This window comes from Apteryx rowi, unplaced genomic scaffold (genome assembly GCF_003343035.1).
Source record: "Apteryx rowi isolate R43461 unplaced genomic scaffold, aptRow1 scaffold_81, whole genome shotgun sequence".
Taxonomy (NCBI): Eukaryota; Metazoa; Chordata; class Aves; order Apterygiformes; family Apterygidae; genus Apteryx; species Apteryx rowi.
In genome coordinates, this window is record NW_020451105.1 from 242,524 (window position 1) to 267,943 (window position 25,420).

The window sequence follows — 25,420 nt, forward strand, 5'->3', positions numbered from 1 at the left end:
ACAATAAGTGGGCTATTCAGCATGTTAATAAATTTTAACTATTGGATTTTGTGGTAGTTAATCATTTCTTTCTCCACATTGAAAGAATTCACATTATTCACTTTTGGTCTCAAGACATAAAAAAGTGAAGATAAGCATTCATCAGTAAATTTCTTTCATGAGTTGTTTTATTTGAATTTATAGCATATCCATAAAAATAGAAACAGTCTTTAGAACCATTTTGTCCTACATAGTTTCCAAGCTGAGATGTACAATGGAAATAGTGAAATATCTAATGTGGATTTTTTTTCCACATTTATACATTGAAGATGCTGTGAGAAGCAAGCAGGAATTTTGCAATTTGCTGTAGAAAGAAAGATGAAAATATAACTAAGCATTTTAATGTCTGTGTAGTTCATCAACCTACAAACAGTTTCTCAGGATGTTTTGCTCTAATTTTGTAGAGAAAATATAGTTTGAGAGTGCTCACGCCAACACCTTTGACATTGTGATTTGCATGTAACTATATAAATATAATATACTTTGCTATCTAGAGCTTTATACATATGAAAAATTATGGTACAACAAAAATCTATACACATGGTGCTACCAGCTCAGCAGCTGCTAACTTAAAGGATACATCTAAAAATATGATTGCTCAGCTTCTGAAATATAAAATAAAAGAGCAATCAGAAATGCTTTTTGTTTAAATAGTAATTTACATAAACATTCATCTCTTCATTTTCTCCATTTGCTTAGGTCTGGTAAAAGGATTCCCTCTGGTTGGTTGGTTGCATCTGTCCTCGGCAAGAACTGTAGTTTTAAACAGTCCTTTGTGTTTGTCTTAGGCAAAGGTTAATATGTTTGTAAAACGGAGTAAACACTGGCCGGCTTCTATTCCAACTTTGTGCTATTGTACTGCTGAATGACAAGTGGCTAGTCTGAAAAGTTCTGCAGAATGGGAACACAAATTGCATGGTTTCCACATGCTGAAAGATATGACAGTGAAAGACTGGCATTTACACTGCATCCCAGCGTAAATCACTCTCTAGATTTATACAGTATGCTTCTCAATGAAGCTTTATTATTCAAAACTTTTAAGAGCAGGTTTAGCTGCTGCTCAGTCACAAACGGGTAACACATGTATATCCACAAGTTCATTTTATTTCCTAGGAAGTCTGGTGAGAGATCTGGTTAAAAAGCAGCTTTATGAAAGGAATTACAATCAGTTGCTAGAAGATGTGTGTTAACCTGAGATGAAGTATACTGGTATGGCTACCGTTCTCCACTACTCCTCTGTGCTCCCAAAGCAAGAAAGGGTGAAAAGCTGGTGCCAGTGGGTTTGTGATGGTATCACTGACTTCAGGTTTTCACCCCAGGCGTTGTCTGGAGTGGTGAAGAGCACGGAGTGACGGGCTGCAAATAGCACGGGGCGGGGGGGGGGGGGAAACGGTCTTTGGAGCAAAGTGAAGGTGCTGTCCTGATCTGCTGGCCTGGCTCTTGTTATATGAACTACAAACGATGGCAAAGGGAGTGGAATGCAGCCAATCAAGCTAAAAAAGAGGAAATTAGTGAGTTGCGCAAAAGCAAGCAATGCTAGCTCAGTCAGTCCAAAAAAAAAAAAAAAAAAGGAGAGAAACGCCGAGAGAAAAAAAATGCTTTGAGTACAGAGGTTTATTACTTGATTTGTAAATAAGATGAACCTCTCTCCACCCAGGTTATGAAAAGTAAAAATTGTCATGTATGGGTAATTGATGGTGACAGCTCTGGCATACACGGTGTAGGAGGCAGTGTTATTGTTTGACATGCCCTACATGTGTAGATAACGAGTTAGGCTCTCATGTTTGCCTACAAATTGTTGCTAAGCACATTTGATACACTTTATATTGATAATTCTCTTGTCTCTTGGTTTCATCTCTATTTCCTTTTAAGACAAACAAAACATGGAATAGCCTACAACCTCCAGCTGCACTCTGCTGCATTTCAAGCAAATCTGGAATCAAATCCAGGCACTGCCTGAGGAAATGGATATTGCCGGTACGGATTTAATATGCTTTAATTTCTTTCTTTCTTTTTTTTTTTTTTGTCCTGGACTTCTCAGCCCCCGCTGTTGATATTGTTTTCCAAATTCCCCATCCCTGAAAAAAGTGAATTGGAATTGATCTTGGTTTCACCTCTGTTAACATCACCAAGAAAATCCTGTTTCTCAGCTCCCACATGTCACGCACTCAGTGACCTGGTGAAGTGCCGCCTCCTCTATTTTTTTTATTTCCCCATGTTCTGTATGTGCTTGTTTCCAGGAGGAAGCATTTGTGACTTGGAGAAAGAAAAAGCTGCTGATGAACATTCAGTCTCCACATAGCACTGCTAGAGATGAGCCCAAAATACTGACCCAGATCTGAATGTCCCCCAAGTCTGAGTGTCTTTATGTTGGCAGGTTTTTTCCTCACTAAGAATCCCACGCAAAGCTGACAAATACAAAGAATGTAGATTTAGATTTGAAAAAAGCAAAGAGAACTCATATTTTAAATGCAGTGGAGCTTTGCTTTTCTCATAGGTTTTTTGAAAATATCTGTCCAAGTGAGACTTGACCTGCCAGGAGGACCATATGGTTTGAAGGAACAGGGAAGACTTCTCCCGCAGGCCATGGGATTAGCCTATCTGTTTTGCTTGCCTACTACCTCACCAGTTTATGTGGCATGAGGTTGAATGCTCTAATTAGGAATGTGAGAGGGTTTTTAATTATTTCTACTGGAAAACTGGTGCATTTTAGTAAGTTTTCCCAGTCAGAAAACAATTATCTCCCCTCAATAGCTTTTGGTCCCTGAGACTGGCTCTCTTCCTGCAGCTCACCTCAAAGATGTTAGTTGAAAATGAATAGCCCTTTTCCTGGGATGAGCTGAATGCCCTGTGGAGGTTATGGAGGATACTCAGCACCAGGCAAGGTCAGGTCCTGAACTTCTGCCTACAAAAGAAGGTACCAGTGGTGGAGGTAGTATGGGTTCTCCAAACAAATGCTCATGGCCACCTTGTAGAGCCACCGCTCCTTGTGGCTGGGATGAGCTAACTGAAGCCGAACCCACTGTCCAACTTAATGAAAGCAACTGGAAGCCAGCAAGTGTTTAAACACTCAGAAATCGGAGGAGGGAAGGAATAAATGATATTGGCCAATGAAAGCTATAAACCAGATGATTATGGAACAAGACTAGTTGGCTCAGAGATGCTTACTGTTTCCTCCACTTATAGTTGCCTTCTGAAGTGAATTATCTTACTAAATGCCCTAGTATTTCCCTCCTTCCCTTTCTTTGCATGACTCACAGCATTGTCATAAATCACATTACGCCTGTATGATTTTAAAAAAAGAGAAAAACTTCACAAGAAGGGAAAAATAATCGTAATTCTATAATGTTACCATATATCACAGAAAACTGTGTACATTTTTTCCCCATACAGGACATACTTCAAATAAAATAATTTTAACACCAATAATGATAATGTTCCTTCTTCCCGACAGAAGTAGAATTGGTTTTTCACCCCAGTTTGGTACATAAATATAAGAAAATAGTCTTTGAATATTTACATCCAGGTGTTTTAACGTTGTTTCTTGACATATTTAATTCTCATTTTCTCTCCAGCCACGGGCATTCTTTCCAAATTTATATACTAATCTCCGACCATCCACACGCTCCAGGATTTCTCTTTTATAATAATATCTGTTAGAAGAAGCATATAGAAAGAGATTTAAGATTAAATTCCTGTAGAGTCCTAAAAGGAAAGTGCCATCTAGGGAATCCCACAGCCATTTTAAAATTCTTTATTTTCCATTGTTATAAATAATACCTAAGATTATTCTAACTGAAAGAGAGACAAGAAAAAATTACTGTCTTCTTTTTACTTTATATTATTTATCTTCTGAATTTGAAATTCACCCTTTTTCAAGTTACAGAGTGTTGCCATATCTATCATACACTCTTGCAAAATTTCATGGTTTTTTTCTAGATAAGCCAGCATCTGAAATCAGACCAGGTAAGAATCTCTGCTTCCATTTAAAAATACTTTGTGAACTTCAGCTCAGCCCACTTGCCCATTTTTCCCTCCTACAGTCGAGCAGCTCCTTTGATGGTTTTTGTGGACCTACTATACTGTGGAGGAGGAAAAAGAAAACACAAACAAAATGTTATGTAACTCTCTCAAAATCAGGGTGAGAGACTTGGTTGTCAAATAAAGCAACTGGAGCTGCTTACAATTCATTTTGAAAAATTAGCTAGGTCCTCAGTTCAGGCAGTGACTCTTTATCTGCCCCAGGTTTCTATGGCATCTTCTTAGCTCACCTCATAGCCCGGCTGAGTTTCTCATAGGTCATGCTGCTGTTGTTTTTCTTCTTTCCCCAGAGCTGAGCCACAGCCTCAGATTTTAAAAACCTGAAGACACCTTCTGACCGGTCTTCCCACTTGATTAATCCTGGGTTTTTCTCAGGATTGAGAAGAATATCTCGAATAAATTCCCAGAGATGAGTTCCTCGAGGGTCTGAAAGAAGAAGGGGGCAGGAGGAAAGAGTTTAAAGAGTTTTCTGGGGTAGGCTTGACTTTGTTATGCCATTTTGTTTTGGTGTGTCATCCACAGAAAATGACTGTTCTGTACGGACGGCTCACGGCTCCTGCACCACAGGACCCATACTTCGGAGATATATAGGCAATAACACTGACCACCCTTACACTGAGACCTGAGCTCAGAGCCAGTCTTCAGCGATCTGAGTCCCTTGGTAAGAGCACAGGTAGGTACTCCAGCAATGAGGGGAAGCCAAGGCCAAACCAGCCACCACTTCATACTGCACTTGGCACTATTCCTACCCCGAAGATGTTTAAGACTTCACCTCAACCTACTTGTCCATTTTTCCTGATATTCTTCTACAGCATGGCACATAACCTGATATTATGGAGGACAACAGTAAAGCAGGAACTGAAGCTGTATGCACTTAAGGACAGACTGATAGAAGGCAAAGGAGGTGAAATGATGTTCCACGTTAACAAGTATTTTGTCTTCAGTCTATTAGATAAACTTGAAGAGGTAAGGAGTAAAGCAGATAGAAGGATAGTGACAAAGCTGGGTAGTCAAATTCATATTGGTAAAGGATATAAAAAAAATTTGACTGAGACTAATTCCAGAACTAATTCCAAAAGAAGTATGCAATGAGTTAATGAAAAATCAAAAGAACTGAGACATAGCAATAAAGGAGTGATATCTTTGTGTAAGCCTGTGAGAACTTGAAATACAAGGATAATGTGAGAATCACCAGAAGTCTGCCTGTGCTACACTTTGCAAAAGAAAATAAAAGCAAATAATAAAAAACAAAATCAGCCATATAAATGAAAGGAAAACGGAAAATACAAGGATAGTATGCTGAAGACTGAGATAGAGATTAAGATAACCCAGATATGGCTAAACATCAAAATGAATTATTTGCCTCTGTTTTGGATATGAAACATGTTGAAGGTGAGGGCAAAAGCAAGTTGATTGGTGAAAATTATTGTATGGGAATAGAAATTAATATAAAAAGGCAAAACAGATCTCAAAGTTCAACGCGCAGGCCTCCCAATTTAAGCACAACTCCATCCCACAGTTACTGTAGAGAGAGCACCAGAATGCTCAAGAGAGCATAGAGAATGAAGAAATGAAGAGTTCAAGAGAATAAGGTGAAATAAATCTACCAAGAGGTGGTAGTTTATGAATGAAGAATAACAAACACAGTGACAAAGTGGGCCAGCAAAACAGAAGTCCTTTGGTCTGATTTCACAGCATGCAAGAGTTTAGAAAAAATTTTGAAGGAAACAAAATAGTCAAAGATATGAAGGGAAACAGAAACTGGTCTACAATGCTACATGGATTTAATAAAGGTAAATTGCAGTCGACTGCTCCAATATTTTTGTTTGACATAGTAATTATTTTCGAGAACCAAAAAAAAAAAAAGCTATCTGGACATTAGTAAAATACTTGATAGATCGCCATACAGAGCAGTACTGATGAAATTGGAAATGTAGGGGATTAGCCAAGCACTGCAAGGTGACCTTTTCTATATGCTATGTCTGCAATGGAGTTTTTCTCAGGTCTGTCTTTTGTCTAGTCTTATCTAATCCTTACACTAGCAACCCTGTTGTACGAAAGAAATAAAGGAAGGAAGGAAGGAAGGAGGGAAGGAAGGAAGGAAAAGAATAAACTGTGTGGAGAATAAAGGTCAGAACAAGCAAAGTCAGCGCTGGCAGTGTGAGAGAGGATAGCAAGAGAAGTCAGATAGAAACAGATAATCTTAAGGACATATTGAAGCAGGATGAAATTGAATACTATGAAGTACATCAAAGGACCAATATAAAGGATTTCTGTTTTAAATTGGGAATGACACAGGTTGCAAAAGACATAGGCAAGACATTTTCAGTATAAAAGTCACAGTGAAGTACATTATTGGAATGCACCTGGAAATCACAATTATGGTAACCTTTTGTCAGATTCAGGTTGAATCAGAACCAGAAGAGGCAGAAGAAAAGGATGATGAGGGGAACATCAGAGAAAGAGCGGAAGCAGAGGGGAAGGTGGCGATATCGGCGGGCTGGTGGCACCGTGCTTGGGGAAGCCTGCCAGGAGCCGCCGAGCGGAGTCCCTGGGGCAGCATGCTGCAGGTGCCAGCCCTGCACCTCGTGGTGGCACTCTGTGGGGCACAGCGCTGCCCGTGCATGGACCTTCCCGGTTTAATCCCAGGGGCTCCTTTGTCAGTCCCATACTCCAGGTCACCTATCTCAGCACTGGGCAGGGACAACTCACTTCTGGTTCTCTTTCCCTGTAACTTCTCCATGATAAAAACATCTACAACTGTACTGAGTCAAAAATCGTGTGAGTGATAGTACCAGAAACAGTCAGGTCCTTGGAGGATTCAATCACAGTAACTCCATTTAACCAGTCTTGTTTTCAAAATGAACTCAGAATGCCTCCTTTTCCCTCCCAAAGGGGATTTACATTGAATGTGTTTCTTTTCCTTCAATCAAATAACCATTATAACCATGGATGTAGACTTACTGTGCTTCTTGGTGTGGGACTTTGGGGTATGGTCTTGTGTTTTTTTCACATCTGAAGAATCTGCAGAGAAGGAAAATGAAGGCTATTTGTAAATTTGATTAAAGGTTTTCCATTGGCTAGCAGGTTGAAAGAAATAAAACCACAAAAGAGAACAAATATCTCTTTTAAAGATAATCATTTTTCAGAAGGTAATCTAAGTGAGGAGGAAGGGGGAGAGTTTTGTTTTCTGTGCTGTATGTTAATCAGCACACTTCACAAAGAGACCATTGATGAATAAAGAATGAATGCAGAGGTAAACATTTGGCTTTTGAAACCTAAATTAGATTAACAAATACCTCACCCCATGCTATATGTGAGAGAGGGAAAAATAAGAGGATCACATCTATAAAAGGAATCCTGAACTGTCCCATTATGTCTTAGTCTTTGCAGAAGCATGTATTTTTGGGGGCTTATTTGTTTCTGCAGAGATGATCTAATGTGAAATGTATGCGCTGGTACCAATGCACAGAACACCTACCTGACTAAAACACAATGATCTGGCAAAGCGCAGTTGTTTGGGGGGTAGGGTGCGGGAATAGGACTGCACTAGTAGGAGTTTTTTGGCAGCGGGATGTGCAGATCTTGTTGTATGGCTGCGAGCCACAGAAACATGCCATTTCTCATCAATGGAACTTTTTCACCTGTAACCAGCCTCGAGAGGAATCAGATTGCTGGCATGAGCGCTCGCTCAGAAACCAAGAAAAAGAAAAGTTCCGTCTCTTCATCCCTGTCACCTACCTCGCAGTCTGCACGTTTCATGTTCTCATCCTAAAGCAACCACTAGCTGGCTCTGCTATTGCCATTAATTAATAGCTTTCACTCGATCAGTCTAATGGGCTAGTACTGAGAAGTAGCCCCTCCTGTGTTTGCTTTTCGGTGTGTTTAGTGCCTGAGTTCCATAAAGCAAAGCTTAAGGTCCCACGCACGTTTTCCCAGCTTCTATGAATGCACAATTATCATATTTTTTATGGAAACCGGGCATTTGCATGTGCAAATGACTCACAGGAAATATTAATTTGCATAAAAACTTGTCAGATTTGCACAAGCAACTGCAATGACTGCATGTGAAAAGGCAGATGCAAAGCTATTCACACACTTGCTTTATTCATACATAACTGGATATATAAACTGAACAGGTCAGAGAGGATAAGTCTAACCCCACTATTCTGAGCCTGGCATAATTACTGTCCTTGACCCCCAAGCCGCAAATGTGCTCTGAGTCATTTTGCCTTCCCACTCTCAAAGAGCAGGAACCAGCCTGAACCTCACTCAGCTTGGGGGGAAAAACTAAAATGAGGCTTATTTCACTGCCTTTCCTCAGATTATGATTCCCCTGATGTTATTAAAAGTCTCTGGGAACTTCACCTGGTGAGGACAGCAGGACCAGGTCCTTTATTTGCCCTCTTATTTAAATATCCCTCATTTTAAAATCCCACAATCCACTTGCAAATGTTTGCTATGCTCCGTTTAGTTGGAGATTTATTCTTGGAAATTCAGTTGCCTTCTACCTAGCCAATGATTTATTCTTGATTTCAGCTGTGTAAATAGCCTCCCATTCTGCCTCCGCTCTTACATGGAGACCAGTTTCAAACACGCAATGTTAGGAAGCTGGGGCCTGACGAATGAAAAGAGTTATGATGCTGTTTCAACAAAGCTGTCTTGCAAAACTTGTGACAAAAGGTTGCAGAGTATTTGCATATGATTCAGGAATGAGCCATTTCTTTACGGGATATACAAATTTAGTTTTTACAGGAGGCTGTGCCCTTGGCGTGCCACCCTCGCTCTAGGCTCAACAAGTCAGTGGGTAAACACACGGAGCCAGGAGCTTGACAGGTCCCCAGTCCCGCCAGAGCTCTGAAATCCTCACTGCCATTTCATGAGAGTGGGTGGAGGCAGCAGAGAAAGCAAACAGGGAGCTTTTTTTTTTTTTTTAAGGTTTTGGTGGTTTTCTTTTTCTGGTTAGGGTTTCTGTGTTTATTTATTTATTTATTTATTGCTGAGTGCGTTAGTTGAAGCCATATGTCACCTTGGCAAAGCTGGCTGTGCTCGGGGGTCAGGACACAGGGAAAACGCACGCACAGACACTGCTCCTGCCACCGGCGTGCTCACCAGCATCGGGCAGCCCCAAGGAGCCGGGCTCAGGCAAATGGCTATGAGTGTGGCTCGCACAGACAACGCCTGTGACGCTGTGTCCATGGCTGCATGTTCTCCTTTCTCATCTTCCCAGGGCTCCCATCATTTTCTCCCTCTGCCTGTTTGCTGAAGAGCCTCCTAAGAGGGTCCTGCCTTTTCTCCCCCACAATCCCTGCTTTCTTCTTTTCTCCCCACCTCACTCTCACCCCTGTCCTCAGCCCCTACCACCGAGGCATCGCCTGCAGAACGCCCCGATGCACAGTGCTCTAACTGCATTTTTGCCCGGCCCTACATCAAACGGGCTTGCTCTCTTCAGCAGGCAGATTATCCCTCTGCTGCGTCCCCGGGACAGCCCTCTGCAGCGGTGACATGACAGGCGGTGGCCTCCCTAGGACAGTCATGAAGCTGCCGTCAGGTGAGAGAGGCTCCAGCAGGAGTTATGGGGTGCAGGGGTGCTGAGGGCTCCGAACCTGCCCCGCAGCTCCTCCGCACCGGCCTGGGGCCTGGCCACCCACACGGGACCGAGCGCTTGCTCCTATGGAAATGCAGCCCCTTCTGGGGAGGACCATGGTGCTCATTCGCCCATGTTCAGCTACACCACAGAAAAGCTTATGACAGAGCTGGAACATCTCGTCTCTGACACTAATATCTTCCCCTTTGACTCAGGCACTTTAAAAGAGATGTGGAGGATGCAGATTGTTTGATCATCTTTGTCTTGACAGAGAGAAGGGAGAAGCACGTCTTTAAAGCAAGCTACAGTAATAATGATAGCTAAAAGAGTTGTCAGAATCAGTATTGCTTGGTTTAAAATGACTGGAGGCTCAGATTCAATCCTGCAACAGAAGACCACGGAGACTATTACATGTCAGTAGCTCTGGGACAAGCGACAAACAATTAACAAAACCATTACAAATTCCTTACCAGGAGGCTGGTGACTAGGTGTGGTCATGGAGATCTGAGCACGACAGAACGTTTTACTGTCCAATAACTCTGGGAATTAAAAAGAAGACATTTAAAATAATATCCTCTGACAATAATAAAAACACCTCAGAAATGCATGAAGTACTGTGATGTTAGTTACCTACTGTGCTACCATAGCCACTGTCATACAGATAATTCTCGTCTTTCCAGGACACCATTAACGACGGATCTGAAGGTAAAGGACCAAAAGGAAAATCAGATCACTAAAAGCATATTTTTTAGCATAGACGTGAATAGTGAGCACTGAAAGACAGCAGAAATAAGAAATGTGCAAAACAGAACTGAGAAGAGAAATAAGAAGTGAAGGGGCTACATGGGAGATTATTTCCTTTCCAGTTGTGGATGAGGTTTTACATATTCAGGTAAATGTATTTAGACAAAGCCCTGACTTTTTAAAATAATGTAGTAGACTCTTCCCTTTCCTGGCAAATGTATCATCTATGCCTGCGCTTGTGGGAGTTTTCCTAGGCCAGATCAACCCTTCTCCTACCCAGTCCAGTGCTGAAATCTCAGTCCCTGGTGATTATGACAGTGCTTTGGTGCCATGGAAATGAAAGTGCTTCTCAAACATCTAGTAGAACAGGAGAATGCTTATGATGAGTATTTATTTATATAATGGTAGAGCTTGAAAGTCCCCTCTGAAACAGGGCTTCATGTGTAAACACATAGAGAGAAACATCAAAGCCAAAGCCTAGATGTCGGGCCATTTTATTTCAGCATGTCACGTCCTCATCCTTCACCTATAGGCCATCTTTATGGTTAAAGAGAAATACTTTTTAGTGACCTTCTGGTCTGATGGATCAATACAAGCAGAACAGAGTATTGTCTTTATAACCTGTACATTGATCAGAAGCTGCCAAAAATTCTCATGTTCGTTTAAATACAATCAAAAAAACCCAAATACAAGTTATAGCTAAATCATCGTGTTTGGCTGAGTTACTGCTTATGACATAGGAATTTAGCAGGCCTGCTAAGTAATAGCTGCATGTTTGGGCACCCAGAGCTTGTGCTCCTACAATAGCACACACCCTTTGCTTGTTTGGACACCTGATCTGCCAAATGTTGTCTCTGAAAAACTGGCCTTACCCAGCAGGAACGTATGCCTGTCTTTACATTTCAGCCTTTTTCAGTGCCCATGTCTGAGCAACCTCGGTAGCCTACCAGGACAAGGCAGACTCCCTCTCCGAGCCCATCGGCCTCATCCCTACCCCCCTCGCAAGGCGTCTCTTCCCGCAGCAGCACAACCCCGCCAGCCCGCTGCTCCCTGCCCCAAAAGCAAGGCTGCTCCGCTACGCGGGGGCTCGCTGCTGCCCCGCAGCAGAGCGTCGCCCGAGCCGACGGCACCCTCCTCAGCCGGCAGCGACGCGGCACGGCTGCTCATCCCAGGCCGCGGTCTGTCCAGGATGTACAGCTGCAGGACTGTGCACTGCCCTCCGCATCTCCAGCCAGGGGCGGATTAACATACCAGGACCTCGTAAATCGGGACTTAAGGGATTACTGTGGTTCCTCATTCGGCAAGCATCGAGCCTGCCGCACAGGCGCCGCCCGCAGCGCGCCTGCCCAGCGCGCACGAGCCCGCGGCAGGGACGGGGCTGCGGAGCGCAGCGCTTGCCTGCGGCTAGGAGCAGCCAGATAGCCTCCCTGGCTGGAGAGGCCGGGCCCCGCCGGCTGAGCTGCATGAACCAGCCGGCCTTGCCCGAGACATCGCACGCTACGAATATGTGTTCATTCTGCCAAGAGACATGAAAACGTGGCTCGTGAGGTCACCCACACGCATAGAAACTGGGACTACTGGGATAGAGAGTGTCCAGATATGGGCAGAGATGTTCCTGGAAAGGAACCTAGAAAACAGTCTTGCTTAAAGAAGAGGATTGAACCGAGCTTAAGTTCTTTTCTCAGTGAACCGAAATCCCCTGAGGAAAAGGACTTAACTAAGAACACAATGGGAAAAAGACTGTCACAGGAGAAATGCAGATTTCATCGAACCAAAATACTACCTGAATTTTGGTTTCAGCTGAAATACGTAAAGAAACGTAACATTTTGATTTTTCCATTCAAAATTGTTTTTGTTTGGAAATTTCCTCATGTTTCAAAGCATTAGCAACTATCACAACAAAATATTTTTTCTCTTTTTTTGCAGAGAATACTGTGAAAAGAATTGCTTTAAGTTGGAATCTGATGAATGAAGCAAAGAATGAAGTCATCTACACAGCTGTACTCACTAACCCCTGCAAGCTATACTAACTCTGAAGGTAAATGTTTGCAGCGATATTGCAGAGGTCTCCCAGCTCAAGTGATCACATGCAAACTAAAATATGGTGGTATTACCTGAAACGTCAAAAATTCAGTAGATGTTCACTGATATTTGTGTTATTTATTTTATTCTGTATGATATGCTTTCCATTGTAATTAATGCTGCTTTGATCTCTCTCTTGAAATGGGCAATTTCCCCTTATGGTCACTGTCAGAAGTCAAGTCACCCAACTATTACTCACCTGTTTGCTCTGTCTTCACAATGACATTATGAGATTGGTACATGTCGCTTCCGCACTGACCTGAAAGAAAGCATATGGCAGATAGGATGTATATCGATGATCACAGAAAAAACAAAGATACTAACTCCAAGCAGGGACTGCTACAGTTGAGCCAGAGGGCTAATACTGGAAGATGGCATGCACCCTTTCCCCTTGTCCTTCAGACTCCTGCCTTATATCACATATAAGCAATATAGCTAATTAGGTGTGAACCATATAGCAGATGAGATCTGCCAGGTAGGTTTCTGGAGAACATAAGTGACTTTTGAAGAATGCAAAATTCAGACCACTGTACAGGCACCTTTGTCCCTGCATGGGCTGGTGTCTATTTACCATTCCATTTTAGGTGCTGAAGGTTGCTGTAAAGCAGTTGCCCTGCCGTCCCCGCTGCCTGAGTGAATTCCTGCAGACTCATGCTGCACAGGTGTTCCCCATTGATATCAAACTCCTGAAAAGGTATGCAGTTGGCATCCAGCTGGTTGGTATCAAGGAGATGCTGCAGCCACTCCCAGACCTGAAACTTGGTCCAGTACTGTGGGTGGATTTCATGCCACTGCGTTCCATAGAAACTGCTGGACACTGGAAAAGAAAATGTTGAGTGTTTACAGGCTCTGTTAGCACCATGGGATTTGGCCAAGGACAGTGTATAGTTAAATTGCACACCCCAGATATTGATAGATCTAGAATCTTGTCTCAGTCCTTAATGCTAGCTCACTAGCTACTGCTGGAGCAGATCATCTTTTTTTTTCCCCCTCGGTTTTCGGATTAAAAAATGGGAGTTATTACATTATCCCTTTCTTATCAGTGTGTTGAATGAGTAGGAATGAATTTAGTAATGTTGGCAAAATACACCAAAACTCTTTGCTGGAAGATATCTCACAGAAGTACTGTCACAAAGGTGTGCTGATCCTTGCGTGGGAAAAGAGTTTTAGTGCTTCAGATCATGATGGAAAAATCCTGCAAAATCCCTATAATGTACAGCAGAAATTTTGCTTGAATAAACACTGAATAAAGAATGCTATGAACTATGGGATTCAGCCAAAGAATAGTAAAAACAAAGGCACTCTCATATTGCTCCAAAGTAAAAATCTATCGTATTGCCCCCAGTTTCATGCGTTCTGACAAACGCACATTATCTCCATAGTCAGTTCAGGTGATTTCTGAATACAATTGTAAAATTTGTTTTTGATTATGGAAGTTGCCTAATTTTCTTCTCAGGTTGCCTGAATCTTTTCTTGGCCAATCTTCCAAACAGACCTCACTCATATGTCATTGCATGACAATGTGCATGTACAAGTGAAAGAACTTGAGTATGTGGAAAGAAATTGTACCTGGGGATAGGATAATTATACGAGATAAGAGGAACAGCAGGATGGCTTGACCTGGCCTCACAGGAGGGCCAGCAAAAGGAGGTCAATGGGGTTCATCCCTTGAGAAGAAGGTCACTGGAACATGCCAGGCAGACAGCGCTTGGCAGGGCAGGAAGGGCCAGAAGGGTTTCAGGGCGAGGGAATGACAGACAGATGGCATAGGTGGGGAATTACAGGAAGAGGGAAGGCTGCCATGGCCTCACTCTGCAGTAGCCATGCGCTGGGATGTGTCTTCTCTCCATGGCGCATGTTCTCTCCATGGCACCAATCCACTCCCTCACAGTCTCTCCCAAGAAAAAGAGTATCCCCACAGCTGGGTACTCAGCTCACTGGCAGCGGTGGATATTGCTAGAGGACCACAAGCAACAGAGTTGGCATATTTTAGGAAACTACCTCCCCTCAGCTAGACGTCAGGTCTCTGGCTGAGATACTGTGCACATTGCTAGTTTATAGCTGAACACAAAAAAGCCCCACATTTACTTAGGTTTCTCTGTCACCACTGGCCGCCACGGTCTGTGTCAGTAGCTCAGGGAGAGTTTGAGTGGTTGTGTCTCACCCTGCTGTTGAAGGATTTGGGGAATGAGTGCAGATAATTAAAAATACAGTATGTTGGATGATGGAGCCATGAAACATTCCCTGAAAAAGAGGTTGATAAGCATTCCCATCACTTTAGAAACGTAGAGGATTTTCAGGGGCCATCGGAAGACTTCTGATGCAAATGGAGGGCCTTTAGTGAGAGGAAAGAACAGCTAGATAAAATGAAGCAAAGGGGTGAATAATAGTAGAGGCCGGCCCGAGTTTTATGTTTCCTATGGCTCTAAAATGCAAGTGAATCCTGAGGAATTTCACGCTGGGATTCCTGCAAATGAACTCCACCAATTTCCCTTTGTGAAATTCTGAGTGAATTGAAACTCAGACACCATTTTCCCCATGAATCGGTAAATGGCAAGACAGCAAATTTATTACGTGCACACTTCTGTATTGCTGTATATTTGGAAATGACAAATAAAAAAGAATGGAAACTCTCTCTTTAAGTTTAGCTACAGCATGATGTGGATTAAAGGGCAACTACAGGGTGTGTTTTACTGCTCAGATTTTAAGATTTACCCATTCAAAAGCACTATTTTGGGTGATGAAAAGAGTTTAAAATTATATCCAAAACTATATATATCTTTACATCTATATCTATAGTTTTATATGGAGAGAGAATATATAAATTATAAGCATATTATTGTATATACATGTATGTGTGTGTAAACACACAACCATGATATATCTCAATATATCAATAATCAGAAGATAGTAAGATAAATTTCACACTGTGTCACCCCTTGTAAATTATTTTAGGTGTAAAAGTCATCACTATCTGGTAGCCATTAGAAGGCATATATAGGATTGAAGAGATGGTTCTGTATGTAAGAAAAAAAGTTCACAGATCACAAGCTATTTAGTGCCCTAATGCCAGTCTAATTACATAGCTACCTAGTGATTTGAGCTGAAAAAGCAAACACAGTAAAGGAGCAAAAAGACTACTCCCCTGCAAAGCCGGAGGGGTGATTAACATTGAAATATAATGTTGATTCAGAGAGGGCACGAGGGGTAAATGTAAGAGAAATAATTCTGGACTGAGAAGAGGGAACTTCTGGCACTGTCCTCACTACTGAATACCCTTTAAGAGAAAGTAATGAAATGAACCATAAACTGGTCTTCTTCAGAAACTTACTCTTGGGGGTTTAGCTTTTACAAATAAAATAACAAATAGAAATTTTTCTACCAGAAGCGAAACTTCAGTAAATTAGGCCAGAAGGAGTATCACTGAAAAGTACTACCGGTGTATATTTAAAGATGCAGTGCTCCCCCCCCTTCCCACCCCCAAGAAAAGCATAGCTCAGAGCTGTTGTGTTCTTCCTACCATTGCATGTGGAATATCCGTCTGTCCAGGAAGGCTGCTGGTGGAGTAGGTTGCTGCTGGAATTGATACTCATTCTGCCAGCTCCTTCCAAAATCATGATCTGTAAGTAAATCGAACAGCTTAGTGAGCCGTGTCTGGTCCAAAAGGTAAATGGCAAAAAAAAAAAAAAAAAAAAATCCACCGTAGGTGAAGTGAGCAAGCCAATTCTATTTGTAGAAGATACAACTGAAATCAAGAACATGTTGCCACAACCCCTTTTCAGCTGCCACAAAATCTCCTTATGATAAACATTACCATGTTTGATTTGCATATGCAAGAAGCAAGTTTCTACAGCTGCCCATCCATAAATGAATAATCTGTAATCAGAAATGAAGCCTAATGAAAAGACAAGGCTCCTGACAGAGCAATACAGGAACACTGCCAAGGTTCGTGAAGCTAAATACAAAGTGGTTTGACATTTGTTTTGATTTAAAGTGAAATTTCAAAAGTTAAAAACAACAAATGTGGTTTAAATATGTTTTTTCTTTTTCTTTCTTTTTTTTTTTTTTTTGAGGAGAGAGAAAGGACTTTCAATAATTGCAAATTAAACTACACAGTTGACAACAACTCCTGTTCTGACACCTCTTCACACGGAAGGACCCACTCCATAACGTTACAGGGAGGTAATGTTATAGAGAATATCTTGCCAGCTGACCAGATCCTTATCTGATCCGTGTCGGTAGTCTCCATAACACGTTCTCACTGGCCGATGTCACAGATCATATATTTCAAACCACAGAAAAATCAAAAAGTCAAGTTAAAAGATCTTGTAAATGAGACGGCCATTGCCACAACAAACAGTATTTCTGAGTGACACCACTGCCAAAATAGTATTCTCTGCTTTAAGTGACACAAAGTCTCCTTTCAATTTACGTTAGCATTAGCACCATGAGTAAAACTGTATTTTTTTATTTTGGTTATACATCTCTGATGCTAAATTACTTGTGGGATATCACAGAAAAATGTCACACATTTATTCCACATTTATTCATCCCAGTGAATGTATACAAACATGATCTGCCATGGTTTAAAGTAGAAAAGTTTAAAAATGGGTGTTATAAACATACGGTATAGATATTCTTGAGCAGTTTGGAAAAGCATTTTGCTAAATATTATAAAGGCTTCAGGACATTATTCTTATACAAATACATAGAGAACAACAGACTTGTTTAAAACTTTTCTAATCTGAAAGCCACAAAGTCTATAAAAATGAAACTTCAGACATCAGGAGGGCATGTGAATACAGCTGGATTTCACTTTGGAATTAAAAAGAGGCTGAAATATAAAGTGGACCGATGAAAAGTAAATTGCTGGTCTTGGCCTCTTATCCATTGAAGCCAAGCAGAAAACAGCCATGGAGAGCACAGTGCTTAGAAACAGTCCCAGCCTTGGTTTTAAAGAACTGCCTGAAAACCACCTGGGCTGGTATTTTCCTCCATCATTTTTCAATACATTAAGTCATTTTTAAAACTTACTAGTCACACATTTTGAAGGGAAGTGTGTGTGTGTGTGTGTGTGTTTCTGAGGATCACTTTAAAATCCAAAGCCTTAGGAAGTATGTCACAGGGAATGGCCCTTTACAGTATGACCCAGCTCAGGGCCTTTTTTTTGTAGCTATACCGAATAGCAAAATCAAACTGTAGATGTTTTAACATTTGCTTTCCACCCTTAATTCCAACAAACCTGTGATTCAGTGACCAGCGGTGTGGAGGATTTCCCATAGCAGGTGTGCGGGGACATAAAATGTTAACAATGAAGAGAAACACTTAGCATCCCACTCTGGCCAAATAAAAGATGGCAGTCATTTCAGTCAGTAAATTTATGCAGACTATAAAAGAAGACAGATTTTGGCCCCATGTTAAAGCCAAATGACTTGGTATTGTGAGGGAGAAAGTGTCAGGGAGCCTTTCACTTTATTACACTGATTTCAAAGATGTTCATCCTATAACATGAGTATCATTCATTTCATATACTTGATATATGAGAGTTTTTAAGCAATAGCTGGCTGTGTAAAAGACATGCTGCATGTCTCACAGTCAATACATACACCTCTGAGAAAGTACAGACTGACAGACATATCCCATTATTTATATTATTATCTTGTTTTTAATTATTTAAAACTTCATTTATGATCATAAAATTTTGAATGAGTCAAGTATTAATGATTAAAAAAACCCTTATTACAGTATCAAATAGAGGTGAGGTAGAATACCAGGTCTTCTGTGAAAATTATAAAACTTGATGGTTAGCAAACCACTCTTAGGAACAGTTCGGTAAATTCACTTCTTTTTAAAACTTTTCAGTATGCAATTCATATTGAATTTCAAGTTATTGATTTGAAGGCACATTTTCAAAAAAGATTTCAGAGTTACAAATACCGTGTTAGGTCATTTTGTGCAAATAAAAATGTGACTGGGAAAATATGTGCTTATGAACTGAAACAATTTCTTTGTTCAAGCTGCTGTGTATCTTTGCCCTGAGCATTCAGTTTAGGTAAACTCTCACTTTTCTTTTTTCTTAGTGAGCTAGCTGAATTTCCAAACCAAAAGGTCTATGACACTTTGGTCCAGCAACTGGAGCCATAGAGAGTTAGGGAAACCAAATCATGAATCTTCTGTATTTTCTCCACCCCAGCAGTAACTGGAAGCAATGCATGTTAGAGGTCTGAGTAGAAGCACTGTGAAACCCCTTTACCTAGGTTTCAGCTGTTCCCTTAAAATCTTCTTACTCTTTCGCAGTCTAACAGACAATTACTCTCCACAGTATTCCTACACCCTAACTGTATTTTCAGATGATGTACATGAAACTTGCTTTACAAATTAATTGACCAATATATCCTCTATTTGAAAGCTATGTGTTACCTCTTTTTGAAAGCTATTTAAGTTACCTCAAACAAAAACCTAATTATCTCCCCATATCACCTGTGGGAACAATTGTGCATGGGAGAAAGAACTTGAAATATGACAAAAATTACAGGAACAGGATTAGAGTCAGCTTTAACCCAAACTTTTTCAAATTTCTGGGTATTATTCAAAGTACTGATTTTGAGCCATCTATAGTTAATACAGTATTAATATAACAGCCATAGGAATCACAGTCTGGAAACTGTCAGGTCACCTCCTTCATCTTAATGCAAGAGTGTTCCTTAATTGGAAATCACTTCTAGCACTTTGTTCAGGTTGGGTATGAAGTCCCACTAACCTAGCTTCCACGACTTTGCTTGAAAGTCTGCAGCATCATGCTCAATAACGTTTTCCCTATGAAAACTAAACAGTGATTTTCTTTATTTCATCCTTTATATGCCTTTCTTTGATACACGTTCATGACAGATTTATGCTTATAATAGTGTCTCATCCCATACTTGGAAAGATTTTGAGTCAGGATATTGGTAGGGGCGTGCTCTTCATTAGTTTAGGGCCAAATCCTCAAATCTCACTTGTGCGCAGACAAACCTAGTTAAAGGGTGTGAAGCCTCAAGGGGAAGGACACATAATACGTTCAGTTTTCTTTTAATCATATGCCATGTATCAAAGCAAACGGTGGAACTAATGAAGTCTGGTTTCCTATGAATGTGTAGCTTGTGGTTGGATTCTCTAGTGTCTAGTAAGATGTGAGCGCTGATTGAAGTTTTTCCCACGGTTGGGGCATTCATAGTATCTCGTTGTCTCAAAGGAGTGAGCTCAAGCTTCACTCTTTCTTTCAGACAGAGTATTAATAGATTTTCCTCCTTTACCTGGCAGCCTATTTTCATTAATCCTGTAAGAACTTCATATCTTTGAGACTTCTACCCCATATGAAATTTAATTAAAATTGGTGATGGGACTCAAAGATTATTACAGGCCAAATGCAAAAGTCAACACACAGACAGAATAACCACAAAAGCCTCATTTCCTCAGGAAACTGTGCTAAAAAGGGATTCTAGCTGAGCTGAGATTTTGGAAAACAAAATAAAGATCCTGGGGTTTGTCTCTTTACTGAATAAGACATGAAATATTATAAATGAAAGTATTATGAAATACTATATATACATATACACGTATGTACTTATATGCACACATAAATACACACATATACTTTTGTGTGTGCGCATTGCAGTTATCTCTCTGTATGCACATTTCTAGTCTTTTCCACTAAAGACCAGCCACCTCTGTAGTATAACCTTGTAACAGCACGTAGGACCATTGCACAGTTTATAAGAGGAGGCAAATAACACTTTACTTAATCAGTGAGGTCAAATAAAGTCGTGCACTGGTGTTCAACAACACTCTTTTTATAGAGAGTCCTACTAGAAGAGATGAGTGCATTTAAAAAAAAAATTCTCCGACATTCGGTGTATCAGATGATATTCAAAGACCAAACTCTGAAGGCCTCTTTTAGTGAAAGCTCTCACTGAAGTCAGGAGGAGTTTTGACCGAGTCACAGCCCTGCAGCTTGGCAAGTAACAGGAGCTCACTTGCTCGGTTCTTCTTGTCTCTCTTGACCACCTGACCACTCTGAGCAAACGGCGGTAACAGAAAGAGCAAGGAGCCATGGCCTGACCATGGAGCAAATCCAGCACTGCAGAAAAACATATTTACAAATCCTTGAACCTTGAACACTGTCTAGTGCATGCTATGCAAATTATTTTATTGCACTACAGGTGTGCTCTGGAAATAAATTGCTCTGATCCTCATTTCCACATTCAACCCAATGAGACATCCAGATAATGAATTTCTCCTTTTCTTTGAACCAGAATCTTTCATGAACAGCTCATATTCAATGACAGGAAAAAGCTGAACACTGCATGAAAGGTGAATGAACAGCACTGACAAAACGAGTGAATTTTAAAGTCCTACAGCCTGTTCTGACTGTTCTGACATTGATTTGTATGCTTACTTGTGTGAACTGAATTAAGGGTCTCGTTAATTACAAATATGAGGGGGTGTGGAGCCCATGGGGAAGGAGGCATACAGCCTTCTGGTTCATAAAGCTACGTATCCTATGCAAAAGACAAAAAAAAGATGTCTAAGGCAAAACTGACTGAAACTATTAAACTGTGACTCCACCTGTAAGCTATGCAAAGCGTAAGAGTGACTTCTAGCTGAGACAAGCTCAGTGCAACTCCTCCTGGCAAGTCCAAAAGGGTGGATCTCTTCTGGCACATTTACTTATGGGATCCTTCACCATTTTTCCCCTTTTACCATCATGGCTGAACTTCAAATGTAGATTTCACCTGGGCCTATTTTCTTTGAAGTGTGTTATGTACACAGTGAAGACACAAACCCTGCTTTTCAGGGCTTGGAGTTAATGGAACAAGTATCTACAGAGTATGTTAAATATTTTAGATCATTACTGCACTTTAGAGTACAGTCAAGCACTTAAACAGCAATCTAAAATAAATGATATTGGCTAATAACTACAGCTGCAGAGAAACAGAATCTGGATTTTAATCTTTTTCTTAAAAAGTCAGAAGATAACCAAATGGCACAGGCTTTCAGGACGTCAGGAACAAAGGACATGCACAACAAAGCAGATGGACCTGCTTTACACATACGGTAACTTCAGAAACAGAAATGCATTGTACTTGTAATGTATATCATCAATTAGCTGCTTTGCATTCCAACCACCTATTTTACATCTCCAGTGGTAGCAAGGGCAGGCACAAAGTGAATATATGAATGCTGAGAGCCTGTTTGCATGTTACCATGAGCTTTGGGTCTTCTGCTTTTTCTCTTATTCAAAGTGCATTATACCCAGTGCTCCAGGGTTTTATTCTGAGCCACTCTGCCTACACATATAGTTACGGCTGATCCTCAGATTGCCCTATGGTCTCTATCAGCTGACTGTCTATTTTGCAAAGGTCTCAGGTTGATCTCTGATGTTTGTGCCCACCTCTCAGCTAAGATGTTGTTCCTGCCACAGCTCACCTGCAGTGGTGACCTTTTCTGCAGTGTGTTAGGATCATTTTTGGCCATGCAGATCCACATGCAGCCATCCGAAACTTCCTTGTTTCCATCCCTTTGTTTTACTGCCCAAAAGTAGAAACAAGCCCCAAAAGAAACCACTCATCTGTAGGCTGATCTCCAGCAGGCCTCCACTTCACAACAAAAAACTCAGCTGCGGACCACTTTGGTATGAGCTGCAAGGTGCCATTCAGATGACAGCCTATGAAGCCTGGTCTGGCTGATGATAATCTCAAAGCTCACCATTAATATCACTGTGGATATACCCTCTAAAACCTTGTTTTCAAACTCTTCAAAAACTTTGCTGAAAGACCTTATGAAAAAGCAGTATGATCACACTTAACATTTGTTGTATAACGTACTCGGTATTTGATGCATTTCATTTTTAGTCCATCACATCTACCCTTAGGCCACAGTAACAAAATGCATTTGCCAAAACCCATTCTGAGTGTAAAGTTCAAGGAATCATTTTTATTAAAAAAATTTCTAAATAATCTTCAAACCTCTTTGTGTTCAAGATTCTGGTTTGGGGCTTTTGGGCCAATCATTTTTCCTTTCTGCACCTCTCTGAATGGCACATTCCTATACTTCTGTATTTTTGTTGTATACAGCTGCAGTTCATATGCCTATATCCACCTTTGCATGTGCAAAACTGGCTCTTGGTGAGATTTCAGAGACTACACTGAGACCTTGATCATTTACTGTTGTGGGCTCTTGGAAAGGAAAAGCCGGAATTATTCTTTTGTTTTCTTTGAACCTTGTATATTAAATGTGTACATGAAGGTAAACTGAAAGACCAGAAAAAGGAAGATGAATAGAAAAGGAGCAGTTAGCATATTTACCTGTGTTACAGATAGGATCATGATAAACAAAATCAAATAAAGCTTAGTTGGAATCCTTTATTACTAAAGATCTGATTTTCATGATGCACTACAAGGCAACTTTTGTAAGAGATATGTGGTGGTTGTTTTAACATGTTCGTATGGATGCTTCAAAATCTTGCATATATATTTTAACTAAAGAGAAGCTTGAGTAGAAAAGTTAGGATCTAGATCTGTATCTGAGCTACCCCTCCGCTCCAGGGTTTGGGTTTGGTTCTTATCTCTCCTTTAACGATGTAATTTAAAGACAAAACCATAGTTCAGTTTCCTTTTTGAGAGAGAACAAAGTTCACTTCATGAATGCAAAAAAAAAAAAAAAAGGTATTTGATTATATGCAAAGTCTAATAGGTTATTTTTTCTCTCTCCCCTTTTTCATAATCCACAATCTTCATATGAACTGGCTTCAATAGTCAAGGTACTAGTTAGTATAATGGAAGTAAAAGACAGAATTTCAACAGAGGTTTTGTTTGTTTGTCTGTTTGTTTGTTTGTTTGTTTTTCTAAATCAGAAGCAAACAGAAGGCCAACTGCTAGCAGAGATTCCTCAAGGTATGGATGTGCCTGACACTGCTAACTGCCAAAGGCTGGCACTTCTGCAAATTTTACCCGCACAGTTATGTTACCTTAGTAGAGGAAACAGTGAACCGGAACCCGCCACTTAGCAAGGATCCTGTGTTTGGGATCCATGTTTTCTTGTCATATCACAGGCTAGATGTACCTCTTCTTGCCATGCCGCTAATTTTTGAATAAGAAAAAAAAAGAATATCATCATTTGTTTTGCCTTTGAAAAGGTCATTCTCCTCTTGCAGAAGATCTGTGCACAGATCTGTACATGTAAGTGGAATTACTACTAATGCAGCTAAGAAAAAAGTGAGTCAAGAAATGGTTTTATTTCTTTTGATAAATGTCTGTGCCATTTTTGCATTAACATATTCTTGGAATGTTTTGAACAAGTAGATATCTTTGCCAAAATTTGGCAAAAAAACATGTCTTTTACTTTTTTTAATTCTTCGGCACTGGGTGCTGCAAAATGTGACTTTGACCGGTGCATGGCACTCCTTTCATTATGGACTGCATCACCTCAGCAAGTTCATGATAATTTGGGTCAGCCATTTTTCCTGAATATTTAGAAGTCATTTGCCAGAGATTCATCAGTCTAGCCTCAGGGATACAGAGTCTTGGAAAATACAATAATGGGAAAAACTGCCTTTGCTTTTTATTCTTCTTTCAGCACTTAATACCACACCTCATAGAACAACTCCACGCCTTCTTTCATATCCTTCCTCTATCCAGGAGCCAGCTCATCTCCCTAATCTCCTTTTACTAAACACCTTTCTTTTGCTTACAATACACTAAATATACAAATGGCCAAAAAGCACTCTAGATGCTCCTGTAGCTTGACAAGCTCTGTGTCTATAATTAGGCAGAACCTCATCAGCTAACAAAGTACTACCATCATGTTCTAACACCTTCTCCTTCTTCCCTTGGCTCCCGTTCCCCAACCACTTCCCTCTACCTTCCATGACAGCTTGCCTTTGTATTGCGTTAAAGAGTAAGTCCGTATTGGGGGAACTGCTTTCTATCCTGCTAACAGAGCTTGTGCGACTATTCAGTTATTAGTGAATAATGATGATGATAATAATAATAGTAATTGTATTAGCATTAGCATTCCCGTTTGGCTCTCACTTGACACTGAAGTGTTTCTGAAATACCAGCCACTCAGACATGAAGAGTCTTACGTATGCTGCTTTCTTCCGTGAGGAAATATATTTGAACCGCTATCACCACCAATACTTCTCTTTTGCTGTGGGACTAGGCTGGGTTTTAGTAAAAACAACCACTGAGCTGCCTACTTTCAAACTAAAAAGATCCTTTTTTATCTGTTTTCCTTTTTTTTTTAACTCTGCTTTATAAGGTTCATTTTTACAAAAAACATCTGCTTGGCAACTGCAGGTTTCTTCTTTTGGGCTGGTTTCCAAATGAGAACTAGATGGAAAAAAGGGGATGAGAGCAAAAAAATGAAGGAGTCTCAGGGATCACTGCGAGCTGCCTCTTGTGTGTGGGAAGGAGGAAGTACGCAGAGATTTGCCTGGTGGGGAGAGCAGCCCCTGCAGCCGAGTTCACTGGGCCGTGGGCGCGGGTGAGCTGAGAGCAGCAGAGCTTTCGCTTCCCTGTCCTGCCCGGGCCGTGCTCAGGACGTTCAATGAACACAGCCAAGGGAGCACTCTGCATCACAGTCCTTCCAGTTGGGTTCCTCTCTGGCTGCTAGGAGGTTACAGCCATGAATATCTCCTTACTTGGGGTTACTAGAGAATTGCTGATCTTTCTGGTGATGTGCAGAATCTGACTCAGGATAGAGAAGGACATTTTATTTTCAGTCTCCTACACCACCAACTACTGGCAGGAGAGACATCCAGCTGGAGCCTGGCAAAAAGTTTCTGCTCTTGAGAGGAGCAGAGATGAAGCCTTGAACACAAATTTCATCCATTTAGGGCCTTCATACTTAAAATTTGTTTCTTTCTGATGATTAACATGAAAATTGTGC

At 40.9% G+C, this 25,420-nt stretch overlaps 1 protein-coding gene across 2 annotated transcripts in view; it reads right to left on the minus strand.

Annotated features, from left to right (window-relative positions):
• Positions 1-3,362: 3,362 nt before the first annotated feature.
• EHF (ETS homologous factor) overlaps positions 3,363-25,420 on the minus strand; it is a 31,378-nt gene continuing 9,320 nt past the window's right edge. The window contains exons 2-9 of one of the 2 annotated variants that reach the window (XM_026089372.1): positions 16,014-16,113; positions 13,065-13,310; positions 12,693-12,752; positions 10,298-10,366; positions 10,138-10,206; positions 7,045-7,104; positions 4,311-4,506; positions 3,363-3,692 (exon numbers count right to left, since the gene is read on the minus strand). In XM_026089372.1, coding sequence (XP_025945157.1) covers positions 3,593-3,692; positions 4,311-4,506; positions 7,045-7,104; positions 10,138-10,206; positions 10,298-10,366; positions 12,693-12,752; positions 13,065-13,310; positions 16,014-16,110 — 897 coding nt within the window. In that variant the 5' untranslated portion in view covers positions 16,111-16,113 and the 3' untranslated portion in view covers positions 3,363-3,592. Of the gene's footprint in view, positions 3,693-4,310; positions 4,507-7,044; positions 7,105-10,137; positions 10,207-10,297; positions 10,367-12,692; positions 12,753-13,064; positions 13,311-16,013; positions 16,114-25,420 lie in introns of those variants that run through there. The other variant, XM_026089373.1, reaches the window with a different exon arrangement.